The sequence below is a fragment of the Carassius auratus genome, chromosome 20 (genome assembly GCF_003368295.1).
Source record: "Carassius auratus strain Wakin chromosome 20, ASM336829v1, whole genome shotgun sequence".
Lineage (NCBI taxonomy): Eukaryota > Metazoa > Chordata > Actinopteri > Cypriniformes > Cyprinidae > Carassius > Carassius auratus.
In genome coordinates, this window is record NC_039262.1 from 28,113,042 (window position 1) to 28,127,076 (window position 14,035).

The following is a 14,035-nucleotide window of genomic DNA, read 5'->3' on the forward strand; positions in this document are numbered from 1 at the left end:
TGACAGCATCTCTCATTTTAGCCTGTTTTATTATATAGGTCTGCCTTTCACTTTCACCTTGTTAATGTTTTTTATGACTAAGCAGCCTGTATCCTACTTAGTGTCATCCCATGACATAACACAAAAATCTGGACAGATTCTGCTGTAAAAGATGTAATGGATTGATATTAAAAGAGAATTTCAAGGCAAGATAAAAGATAGACAAACTCAAAACATTGCTTGCAAAATGGATCATCTGTGTGTTAAGATCATTCAAATTTTTTAAAATATAGATTTCACATTTTTCATACATTTGGCCTTTCTATGAAAGGTATGTTTTGTTTATATCAAATAACCATAAGAAATGTATATTCGTAACAAAATGTATTTTGAACAGGATTTTGAGTCTTTGAGTCTTTCAAAGACTCATTTGGGTTACTTAGTGAGACGTTTTCCAGCTTCTTTGTACAGGTTTCTTTCTGACTGGCAAAAAAAAAAAAAAAACTATATTTCCTGCACTGTGTAGACGCTTTGTTATAGCACAATGGAGTCTTACTGGCTGTTTGAAATAATAATAAATTATTAGTTTCATTTATATAGTGTTTTTCTTAGCACAAAATACGCTTTAAATTATGAAGGGGATCTCCTCATCCCCCACCAGTGTGCAGCATCAGTCTTCATGATGCGACGGCAGCCATAGTGTGCTTTCAGAGGCAGGACCGCATTAAGACAGTGTGTTGCCCCTGGGCATTATACCTCAAATGTCCAACTACAGTTTTTTCAGACTATAAGTCGCACCTAAGTTTAAGTCGCATCAGTCGAAAAATACGTCCTGACAAGGAAAAAAACATATATACGTCACACTGGACTTGCATTTATTTAGAACCAAGAACCAAGAGAAAACATAACCGTCTACAGGATCACTGAGCAGCATAGAGCGCCCTCTCGCGGCTGGAGACGGTAATGTTTTAACTTTAGCGAGAGTACAGTCAATCGCTTCTGTGTCATTGTCGTCCTGAGCTCATTTTTCACTCGTTTTAAAAAAAAACATTCGATCCCTGGAACATTTTGAACTGTAGCTATTTTTTGAATTGTAGTCTTTCTTTAACTTTCTTTTTGCAAAACCACTCAATTGACGTCTGTCCACTTTGATTCATTTTCTGTAGCCGTTAAAAAAATATACACATTTGCGCGTACTTGTTGTGGACCAACTCAACTCTGACAGGGACGGGGGGGACTGATAGCGGTCATGTAATCTTTATTTATTTATAATTTATTATTATTATTATTATTATTGTTAAGTTCGTTTTCATAAACGAGTTATGTATGGTCTTTTAAGAATTTCAAGTTAATAATAAAACAATTTACGAAAAATATTTTTAAAGCTTGTGTCATGTGGTGCCCCCCTAGTGGTTGTGAATGGTTGGTGCCCCTGGTCACTGGCCCAAGTGCCCTTATGGATAATCAGGTGTCCTGACATTTTATCCTACCTTGTCAGATTTTCCTACCCGGGTTTACTGCGCACGCGCACATCAATATCGCGTCCTTTGTCTCATGCTAAACAACGATATTTAATGTATCTGCATTACTGTAAGGGTAGGTTTAGGGTTGGGGTAGGTGTAGACTTTGATAAAAACGCAATCTAATTGGTAGAAAATAATATTTATTGTTGGTTTCCTGTAGCTGTATCCCTTCTAGCTACAACCGCGAATAACACATAATTAATGTATTTGCAGTACTGTAAGGGTATGATTTCGTTGTGGAATTGTACTACCCACTGTTTTAGTGTGAGGTAGGAAAATCTGACAGCGTAGGACAAATCGACAGAACATCTGTTCAGAGGTCTTATGAAAAGCAATGTCTCGTCAAACCATTGTGAAAATGAAACAAGAAAACTGATTTCTGTTAATTGAGGGAAATTGTTCCAGTAATCCCCTGTATAATGGAGGGGAGGGAGGGAGGGAGCGACTGAATAAATGCAGTGATTTCAAGGAAAAGGAAAGTGAAAGGAGAATCGCAATGTGTGCTCAAGTCTGGCTTGATTTGAATTGGATCGGATCAGGGGCAAAAAAACTAAAAAAACAATCAAGGACATCCCTATATAAAACAAACACTTTGGCCTATAATAGCCTACTATACAGAAATGGATTAAAGCAGTCAAATGTAAAACTAAAACACTGCATAGACTTCACCATTTATGAACAATATTTAGTGAGGAGCAGTGAATAATTTTCTCCTTTTCTGTTGTTGTTTGATTAACATTTCCGACAGACAGCAGCTGGTTTACAGTAGAAGTATAGTACATTATTGTCCTCGAGAGTCAAGTCAAGTCACCTTTATTTATATAGCGCTTTAAACAAAATTCATTGCGTCAAAGCAACTGAACAACATTCATTTGGAAAACAGTTTCTCAATAATGCAAAATGATAGTTAAAGGCAGTTCATCATTGAATTCAGTGATGTCTTCTCTGTTCAGTTTAAATAGCGTCTGTGCATTTATTTGCAATCAAGTCAATGATATCGCTGTAGATGAAGTGACCCCAACTAAGCAAGCCAGAGGCGACAGCGGCAAGGAACCGAAACTCCATCTGTGACAGAATGGAGAAAAAACCTTGGGAGAAACCAGGCTCAGTTGGGGGGTCAGTTCTCCTCTGACCAGACGAAACCAGTAGTTCAATTCCAGACTGCAGCAAAGTCAGATTGTGCAGAAGAATCATCTGTTTCCTGTGGTCTTGTCCTGGTGGTCCTCTGAGACAAGGTCTTTACAGGGGATCTGTATCTGGGGCTCTAGTTGTCCTGGTCTCCGCTGTCTTTCAGGGCAGTAGAGGTCCTTTCTAGGTGCTGATCCACCATCTGGTCTGGATACGTACTGGATCCGGGTGACTGCAGTCACCCTCTGATCTGGACACAGACTGGATCTGGTGGCCACGGTGACCTCGGAACAAGAGAGAAACAGACAAATATTAGCGTAGATGCCATTCTTCTAATGATGTAGAAAGTACGGTGTTATGTGAAGTGTTCCCGGAACTGTTAAAGGCAGTTCAATGATGAACTGCCTTTAACTATTGATCCAAGATGGCGGCGCGTCCACACGCAGCGGCTTCTCTCTGTCCCGACAGAACGGTGTTTTCGTGTTTTTTATCTTGTGAGTCGCAGTGTTTTTGCACGTTGTCGTCGCGTCTACCCGTCTGTAAGCACAAATACAGTCGCGAGTTTCTGCTCGATGTCGGCAGAACCGCATTTTTACAGTTAAACTCCGCGCAAGCGGAACAGCTGCGGGATCTCGATCTGCTACAGAGGCCTTCACCATCATCGACCCCCACTACTGCATCTCGCCCGCAGCGGAGGCGCCACAAGCGGCGTGAGAGGAAGCAGAAGAGGGGGAAGCGCGGAGGTATCCGGGCTAGGCTAACGGCTAACCCACACAAGCCATCTGTCCCAACCATCGTACTGGCTAACGTATGCTCGTTGGACAATAAACTGGACTACATTCGTTTACTACGCTCAACTCAGAGGACTGTAAGAGACTGTTGTGTTTTTGTGTTCACGGAAACATGGCTCAGCAACAGCGTTCCAGATGGCGCTATTCAGCTCGACCAGCTGACGTGCTATCGAGCGGACAGAGCTCTCGTTGCGGGAGGAAAAACCCGCGGCGGCGGGCTTTGTGTTTACATCAATGACGCGTGGTGCCGCGATACTGTTGTGATCAGCAAACACTGCTCAACCCTGGTGGAGTTTATGATTATTAAGTGCCGGCCGTTCTATCTGCTGAGGGAATATACTGCTATACTGCTCATTTCAGTGTACATTCCCCCATTCAACATCACCAGCAACAGGAACGACGCACTTAATGAACTGTACCAACACATCAGTGAGCAGCAGACAGCACACCCGGATGCTTTTCTCATCATAGCTGGGGATTTCACCCATGCTGACCTTAAGAGTGTGTTTCCAAAAATACACCAGCACATCAACTTTCCAACACGAGGTAATAACATTTTGGACTTTGTTTACACCACACAGAGAGGAGCTTACAAAGCCCTCCCCCTCCCCCACCTCGGAGCCTCAGACCACATCACTGTTATGCTAATGCCTGCATACAGACCACTCATTAAAGTCACCAAACCAGTTTACAAACAGATTAAAGTGTGGCCAGAAGGATCATCAGAGATTCTTCAGGACTGCTTCAACACAACTGACTGGGACATGTTTAAACAGGCTGCCACATGCAATAACACCACTGACCTCCAGGAGTACTCAGAGACTGTTACTGCCTACATCAATAAGTGTATTGATGATGTAACGATCACAAAAACTATCACTGTCCGGGCCAACCAGAAGCCATGGATGACGGGGGAGGTCTACAGACTCCTGAAGACACGGAACACTGCCTTCAGAGCTGGAGATGAGGTGGGCCTGTGTACAGCTAGGGCCAACCTGTCCCGCGGCATCAGAGAGGCTAAGAGACAGCACTCCAGGAGGATAGCTCACCAATTCAGCGACAGCAGAGACACTAGGAGCCTGTGGCAGGGGATACAGACCATTACGGACTACAAGCCCCCACCACGGACCTGTGACAACAACATCTCTCTGCTGAACGAGCTGAACACCTTCTTCGCTCGTTTTGAGCAACAAAACAGCACCACTGCACAGAAGACTCCACCTCCTCCCGGCGACCAGGTGATGACTCTGACCCCAGACAGCGTGAGGAGATCCTTCAGCAGGATCAATGCCCCGCAAAGCTCTGGGTCCTGACAACATCCCTGGGCGTGCACTGAAAGACTGTGCAGCAGAACTCACTGATGTCTTCACAGACATTTTTAACATCTCACTGAGTCAGGCTGTTGTTCCCACATGCTTTAAAACTACCACTATCATCCCAGTCCCGAAGAAGCCATCTCCATCCTGCTTCAATGACTACCGTCCTGTTGAACTTACCCCCATCCTCATGAAGTGCTTTGAACGGCTAGTCATGCACCACATCTAGTCTGCCCTCCCCCCCTCGCTCCCTCCCTCCCTCCCTCCCTGGACCCCTTCCAGTTTGCATATCGGTCCAACCGGTCGACCGATGATGCCATCTCCACTGCCGTCCACTCAGCACTCACCTATCTGGAAAAAAAGGACTCTTATGTCAGAATGCTGTTCATAGACTTCAGTTCAGCATTCAACACAATCATCCCTCAACAGCTCATCTACAAGCTGAGTCAGCTGGGGCTCAACACTTCGCTGTGCAACTGGCTGTTGGACTTTCTGACTGGAAGACCTCAGGCAGTACGGGTCGGCAGCAACACATCCAGCACCATCACACTGAACACTGGGGCCCCCCAAGGATGTGTGCTGAGCCCCCTCCTCTTCACTCTGCTGACCCATGACTGCACACCGTCACAAAGCTCCAACCTCTTCATTAAGTTTGCAGATGACACGACGGTGGTGGGTCTCATTAGCAACAAAGATGGGACAAACTACAGGAGCGAGGTGAGCCGCCTGGCTGGGTGGTGCAGTGACAACAATCTCTCTCTGAACGTGGAGAAGACAAAGGAGATTGTTGTTGACTTCAGGAGAGCACACACTCAGCACGTTCCTCTGACCATCAACGGTGCGACTGTGGAGAGAGTGAGCAGCACCAAGTTCCTGGGTGTGCACATCACAGAGGACCTCTCCTGGACTGAAAACACCGCAGCACTGGCCAAGAAATCACAACAGCGTCTCTACGTCCTCCGCAAACTGAGGAGAGCCAGAGCCCCACCCCCATCATGTACACATTCTACAGAGGCACCATCGAGAGCATCCTGTCGAGCTGCATCACTGTGTGGTATGGCGCCTGCAACGCGTCCTGCCGAAAGACTCTACAACACATGGTGAGAGCAGCTGAGAAGATCATTGGTGTCTCTCTACCCTCCCTCCAGGACATTTATGGAACACGTCTCACCCGCAAAGCCCTCTGCATCACAGGTGATCCCACCCACCCATCACACAGCTTCTTCAGCCTGCTACCATCAGGGAGGAGAATGCGGAGTCTCCAGGCCAGGACCAGCAGACTGAAGGACAGATTCATCCACCAGGCTGTCAGGAAGCTGAACTCCCTCCCGAACCTGCCCCCCCTCCCCTCTTCTTCCCCAGGCACCACTGAACTATGAACCCCCCCCCCCCACTAATTATATGATGACATGCACGAGTCACTTGTGCAGCATTGTTCTGCTCACTCACCGCTCACTACCTCATTCGGCATGGAACTACCTCATCAGTCAGTTAAATAACTGCTCTTGGTCACTTGTCACTTTAATCAGACTTAAGATATTTTTAATAAGTGATTTTTTTGCACTAAAAAATCTTTTAACTGCACTGTTGTTCACTTCATTGATTTGCACTATATCTGTCATTTACCTTGCGCTGCTTTATTTAACTTTATTTTTAACTTTTATTTTTATTATGTCTTTTTTTTATAATTCCCTTATTGTATAATTGTATCTACATTTTATATTTGATCTAGTTATTTTTTTTTAGGCTTTAATGTTAATGTTATCTGTATGCACCGGGGTCTGAGAGTAACGCAATTTCGATTCTCTGTATGTATGTACTGTACATGTGGAAATTGACAATAAAGCAGACTTGAACTTGAACTTGAACTTGAACTTCCGGTTTACCTAATTAATGCAGCCTAAAAAATCTTTTAACGGATTTGGATATTAAAAGCATATTAGTATCTTATGTGTATGCCAGGTTAAAGAGATGGGTCTTTAATCTAGATTTAAACTGCAAGAGTGTGTCTGCCTCCCGAACAATGTTAGGTAGGTTATTCCAGAGTTTAGGCGCCAAATAGGAAAAGGATCTGCCGCCCGCAGTTGATTTTGATATTCTAGGTATTATCAAATTGCCTGAGTTTTGAGAACGTAACGAACGTAGAGGAGTATAATGTAAAAGGAGCTCATTCAAATACTGAGGTGCTAAACCATTCAGGGTTTTATAAGTAATAAGCAATATTTTAAAATCTATACAATGTTTGATAGGGAGCCAGTGCAGTGTGGACAGGACCGGGCTAATATGGTCATACTTCCTGGTTCTAGTAAGAACTCTTGCTGCTGCATTTTGGACTAGCTGTAGTTTGTTTACTAAGCGTGCAGAACAACCACCCAATAAAGCATTACAATAGTCTAACCTTGAGGTCATAAACGCATGGATTAACATTTCTGCATTTGACATCGAGAGCATAGGCCATAATTTAGATATATTTTTGAGAGGAACACTTCTGTACTACGTTGCTCAAGACATACAATAAACAAATACAGTTTGCAATTTTCTTATCCCTACTCTTAACCATTATTCCACACTAGTTTAGTGTTTCTTTTTAAATCATTACTTGATTAAAAACCTTAATGTATACAGGTAATAGTATGTTTTTTTTTTTAATTAGTAAAAAGATATGGATAAAGTAATTTTCAAATAATAAATAGATAATTCTGCAGGTTATGTATTTATCCAGTACAATCACCGGTCGCCTGAGGGGGCTATATGCCATCGAGTGCAAAAGTTCAGGCCCCAGTATGTTCTTGTAGTCTGCAACAGTAACCTTCTCAAAACAGTAGTGTTTCTCACTGCTGGCCATTAGGAGGCGCTCTTTGGTTCCTAGTGTCCTTCAGAGCTTGTCTTCATGCTAGGTTTGACACTGTGCTCATCAGCACCTCTACAATGTAGGGGTTGAACGACTTCAGATTTTTTTAAGTCGACTTTAAATGTGATGAAAGTCGAGTCGAAGTTGACTAGTCGCTGATGACATCATTAATGGACAAATAAGTCTGGAGCTGTGAAAAACACCTTGTGCACAGCTATGGTATATGACACAGTGCTGCCCACATGGCTATTGCTTCTATAACAGCTCATTTTTATCAGTTATTTTGCCTTTGGATCATTTTATTTCTCACAGATTTCTGCTTGTTCTAAATCAGATACAGATAAAGACCTTTCAGAGTATACATTTATTTGTCATTTTAAGTGTTTGGAAATGGCGTAAATGAGGAAGTCCTTCAAAGATTTCTTATCCTGTTGCGCCCTCTATAGGACCAGCGACTAGTTGACATCAAGCATGAAGCGTCATGGCAGACCATTAAAGTCGAATAGTTGACTAGTCGATCAGTCTGTGCATCATGTATCATGGTGACTGTATAGTTCCCATGGTCATTGTTTGTAAAGGTGCATTATGGTATGTGTTTCCAGAGTAGTTCAGTTTTATTTGTTCAGCTCTCTACACTGTGCTGCTCTGAGACATTTGTTTTCCTCAGCAGTATAGTGATCTCATCTGAAGATCCGTGGACATGGCATTGTGATTAAGGTATGATGCTTTTATTGTGATTGTTACAGTAGGCTACTTTTGGTGTTTGAAACTTGTGGCTCTGAGGAAAAGATTTATGTTAAGATTCTTCAGATTCTCCTTTTGTGTTGTAAAAACAAGCATAGCCTTTAAAGGTTTAAATTGATATAAATTTATAAATAATTTTTAGCTTCGCCTTTAATAACTCATTTTCTGAGGTCCTCTGAAATCTTTTACCAGCAGCTAGTAAACATTTTTGTATTTTTATTTTTTCATGACGGTAGATCAAACAATGCAAAAGTGTGTGTGTGTTTGAAACATTCTTTATTTTTAATATCAGATTACATTTTTAAACAGTTCATGCTGAAATCTGAAGGGTTCAGGCGTCTTCCACATTAATGACATGAATGCTGAATCACTGTGATTACTACCAAGGAGGAAAAAATTGCACTTGCACTTTCATAATGTACTTAGTGCTCATTTTCACACACCAATTTTGAACTTAATATACAAAAAATTCAACTGTGCTATTTTTGGTCACAATAAATATGAATAAAAATGTGCTTTTAACGTACTAAACTTTCTCAGTAATAATAATAATAAGAAAAGTATTTAGTTACAACTTGTACATTTGAGAGTACTAGAGTATATAAAAAAAATATGGTTTCAAGTGTACTACAAGTGGAAACTAAACACTTTTTTAAACACAGAGGTAATATTTTAAAAGCACATTTAATTCATATTAATGGTGTCCCAAAATAGCACAGTACACTTAAAAAGGACTAAAAAAATAATTTTTACAAAATTAGTGTGTGAAAATAGAGCACATTAAGTATATTGTGGAAGTGCACTTTTTTTTCTCCGGGGTTTGACCACAAAATAAGCATTTATGTGTAAGACATAATAAAAGACAGTTGTGGAATGATATTTTAATTATTCACAATTAGGTATTTTTAACAAGTAGTAACAGGCTCTGATTAATCAATTACAGGATACAAAAAGATAACTTTCCTTTTTGATAAACCTAATAATCCTTTGTTGTGTATCAAAACCAGAAGAACGAATGGTGTTTATATTTACTGGAAATGTTTCCATGTATATCTATGTTAGAGCTCTCAGGAGAGAGAAAAGGCCTTAATCCAGCTAATCTGTAATCTCCTCTCCCACAAACCCACTGTGTGTGTTCAGATCAGCAGTGGACGGCTCGGAGTGTGTGCCGCTGTCGCCTGCTCTCATAGACACTGTGATTGTCCTGTGAAAACACACAAAACAAACATAGTAGGAAAACTCAAGAAAGGAATCAAAAACCAAATGGTGTTAGAAAACTCTTTTAGAAACAGTGACACTGATCTGTCAAAGCCTTGTCTGTCTACAAAATGTCTAAACGGCTTTGAAACTTGAAGGTTAGTTGAATACTTTAAGCTCTACAGTATACTTTATTAGGGGCTGACAGCTAGCGCCAGTTACTGTATCTGCTCTTAATGTAGGCCATCAGGACAGGTGAGTCAGTAGATCTCTCAGCTCAGGGCTCCAGACAGGTGCACTGGTGCTAATCTACAGGGATTGAGTTGAGCCTCTCTCAGATTAACACTGCTGATGAGATTAACATGAAAAGAGTTCTCCAGACTCACAAACCCTCATTTCAGACATTTTCTGTCATATAAGACTTGTGCTATGAAATAAATACGTGAGCAATTCTCCTTTCATTAAAACTTCCCCATCTTTATTTTTCTTGTCATCTCAGAGAGCCTCTTATTGTTGTTGTTGTTGACATGGTGTCATTGTAACCTGTGATTATGACAATTCCAGTCATAACAGATTCCTTCAGTTCTTCTGGCTTTCTGCAGGTTATTCCCCTTGACTAACATCACTTTCATATGAAGTTGAAATATTAAAAGTTTGATGGTTTACATGCAGTTACACATTATTTTTCTTTTTTCTCAGAAACCTTTGAAAGATTGAGGTTGACAGACAAAGACATTATCAGTTCTACAAAGAGTCATTGTGCTTTCATGACGGGTCACAGTGTTCAGTAAATAGTTATATTGGCAAACATTAGTAGTTGGAATATACATTCCTTCTAGCAAGAAATACAGTTGGCTAACTGCAGTTACTCTACACTGTTTACAGTTTCCAGGCAATATGGTAAATTTACATAATAATATAAAATATGTTTTACAGGTGTGAGGTTGGCAGCACAAACACAACTCATTCAAACAGAATTTATATTAAAAATGACTAGTTTATGTTCACAGAAACACATAAATTCTATAGTAAAGTCTATGTGTGGGAAACACTGGATTCTTAACATTGTAAATGGTGATGGGTGGATGAAGGTGGTTCAGATTTAAAATGATTTAATTTACAGGCTCGGTCATCATCTACTGTTTTTGTATTAGGTGCATCTGTTGCATCTGTTTTGTAGGCCACCTGCTGCACTCAATCCTTGAACTATTCAGATCTATATCATGCCATACATTTGCTATGTATTGTATCACATGTGACAGATACTTACCCCTCACTGGTCAATGGTCTGACATCATCGTCCTGGTCCTGTTGTTTTTTGGCATTAGGCAATGACAGTGGCTGCTCGCTTTGGGATGACCTTTGACCCGATGGACTGTGTCCCATAAGAGAAGGTTGAAGACAAGTAGTTGGCAGTCTACCTCTGGCAGGTTCTCCCCATGGCCGAGGTAAAGTAGACGTACATGAATGTGTCCATTTGTGAGGGTGGAATTTGTTCTCCTGACAGAACACAGCCCGAGCTTCAAAAAATGATTGTGACCCAGAAACAGGAATGTTGTTTTCTTCAGCCATTGCAGATCTGCGTATACTTGAGGTGGCAGATGTTGTGGATGGAGTCCACTTCCCACTAGGGGGGCTGGTTGTGGATGGAGGACTTGGCACTGTGTGGTGCACAGTGAGACATGAGGTTGGAAGCTGTGCCCTCGAGAAAGGTGGGGTTGTTGGGTGAAAACCTTTTGCTTGAATACTTGCAGTCTCGCCCTCATTGTGGTTTTCACATTCTTGATAAGGCGTGGAACCATGCAAACCTGCATTAGCTGGGGCTGTTCTTGCAGAAGTTCCACACGGCAGATGAACAGCTTTGTGACAATTCTGGTCAAGGGTGTGTGCTGAATCTCTTTCAGAATTCACCTCAATCACTTTTTTGTATTTCTGTTCAATGCATGAACCCGGCAAAGCATATTGCTTCACAGGCTGAGTCGTTGAGAAGCTCATGGAGCCTTGCTGCGTACTTGTCTGGTTGGAGAGCACAGTCAGTTTTTGCGTTGAAGTACAGAGTCTTTGTCCTCTGCACTGCACATTGTGAGCTCCCTCCTCAGTAGGCAACCCTAAACTGCTCTCAAATGAGTTGTCCATAAGCATCTCTGGGGGTGGAGGTGGGAGGCTGTCTATGTCCAGTTGCTCAGGTCTGGGCTGAAGCGGATGGATGCTACTCTTGATATTCCTGCTGGTGGTGAGAGCTCCTCTGCTGTTCTGTAGCAGTGGGAGAGTGCTTTTCTTGCTGGCCCTGACTCTTGTTGGTTTTTGGTCTAAAGGACTTTGTCTTGAATTGTCCTCCACCCCTTGGCTAAAAGTATTAATAAGCCTCTTGACAGCATTTCGCCCAGGTGGTTCTGGAGTAAACTTTGGAGGAGAGCTTGGTGGCATTGCCCTGAAAGGCCCTTTGCTGCCATACTGGAGCCCATAGTACCGTGCTGCGCACTGTCCTCCTGATGCACTTCTTCTAATCTTTGTCCAAACATGACCCCCATGTACACTTTCTTCTGACAAGTTATTTTTTCTTCTCCAGTGAGGGGTTTGCTTGTTCCTTGGGTTTTCTTGTTGCTGATTTGGATCTGATCCTTCTGCTTTGCTACACAGACACTCAGTGGATTGTGAACGCTTTGGTCCCCTTAAAAGCCGGTACTTAAGTTTCAGCTGAAAAGTATTGTCTGCAGTTTTGGGACGTCTGATTTTTCTGGTCTTGACCTGGTCTTGCTTTTGAAGACTACCCTGAACTGGAGGATGGGTGGATTCTGGCTCAGAAGACACACACATTGTTCCCCTTGTCTGGTCGGTCAACCTACCACTGACTTCATTCTCAAGTTCTCCATCCTCCTCCTCATCGTCGACCTCATCATCATCATCATCATCATTGTCTGTAACCTCCTGGTTGGTGTTAAAGAACGGCTGGTCAGGAGAGCAACTGGTGGTAAAGACAGATATTATTCCAGTGTTTTCTCCAGACCCAGAGCTCCCTCTGTTTTGACGGAGACGCTCCGAGCCATTCTGAGACTCATTGTCTGCACCTATGCCACTGTCCTCACTGTGAAGAGCAGAATCTTCTGGACATGGTTTCCTCAGAGCAGCAGCTTCCACATGGGACAAGACCTGCTTCAATCGCTCCTCAGCCGCATGCTTAGCAAGCAACTTCTCTCCTAATGTCTGAGACAGAGACCCATAGTACTCAGATAGTTCCTGTAAGGCTGAGTCACTCAGGCACTTCACAGAGTCTCCTACAGAGATCATTTTAGCTGTGGAGTGAAGAAGCATATGCTGCAGCAGTTCAGAAGGAAGCTGGGAGAGGTTTAGTTCATTGCTGGGTTTGGTTGTTGTAGGTGGATAGTCTTTAAGTGAAGCGGGCCATGTCATGTTGTGTCCGTGTTCCCTCAGTAGCTGCTCACCCTCAGAGGCCATTTCCTCCAAAGCCTGGTTGATCTCTTCATAGTGCAAGACTAGTGATGCTGCTGTGGTCTGTAAAGAGAGATGGGTCTGAGCAGCCTGGCTCAAGAGCCCTAAAAGAGATTCATATTTTGATATGCTGGGGTTCAGGTACGCATAGGCTGCCTGGTGGGCTTTCAGTATGAACTCTGCCTTTGACTGCATGTAGGAATTTTTTCTCAGTCTGTGTTTCCTTTGCTTCCTCCGCTTTCCTTGATTAACTTTTGTCCTTGTTTTCTCAGTTCCTTCTCTCTGGTTTTCTAAGAGACCCTCTTGTGCACTTTGTCCATCCTGAGAGTGAAGCATATCTAGCATCTGCTCAGTAGCATCGTCTTTGACTGTCACAGTGGCATCACAAACTACATCAACTACTGTGGATCTCTTACCTTGCACATATTTTTCATTTTCTTGTACCTCAGTTGGTGTTAGTCCTTCTGTAGCTGAGCTTATCTCTGCTTTGATTACAAGTTGTGCCCCATCAGAAAGCAGTTCTGCATTCTTGTTTTCTGGTGATGCAGACAGTGTAGCTTTTTTACTGAAAAATTGACCTCTAGAGGGAGAGCAGCCCATGTTGATGGGAATAACCTATTCCTTTTTATCAGTTTTATCGACTGCAGGTTTAAAAGTGTTGTGTCAGAAATCCTCAACTTGGTTTTTGTTTGCGCACCTTACCAATTGTCCTTAAAATCCTTAACTGTCAGAGTCCCACAGTTCCTATCCTACTCTTTTTCTTTGACCGTTTTCGATTTACCACTGACCAGTTGATGTTTTGTATGCCATAGAGAGCCCAAGATTGAGAAACAGGACTGAAGCTTCCAGTCTTTCCCACATGAACATATGGTAACGCTACAGGAATAAAGCGCATGCGCTTTATTTAAGACCATAAGCTCATCTTGCTAATTAGATTACCTCGTAGCCTACTCCTGGTGAATTCTGGATGAATTATCAGTATGTGAGTGTTATAATCAAAATTTATTGTAAAAATGTGAAGTGACTTCAGTTTTTTTTTCTAAAGTGGTTACCATA

General features: G+C 42.4%; 1 protein-coding gene across 1 annotated transcript; it reads right to left on the bottom strand.

Annotated features, from left to right (window-relative positions):
- Positions 1-9,000: 9,000 nt before the first annotated feature.
- On the bottom strand, positions 9,001-13,822 carry LOC113037715 (uncharacterized). Its single transcript, XM_026195059.1, has 2 exons — positions 10,800-13,822; positions 9,001-9,536 (listed from the first exon to the last, which is right to left on the bottom strand). Exons 1-2 carry the CDS (start codon positions 13,577-13,579, stop codon positions 9,428-9,430), a joined length of 2,889 nt encoding a protein of 962 aa, XP_026050844.1. The 5' UTR covers positions 13,580-13,822; the 3' UTR covers positions 9,001-9,427.
- Positions 13,823-14,035: the final 213 nt, after the last annotated feature.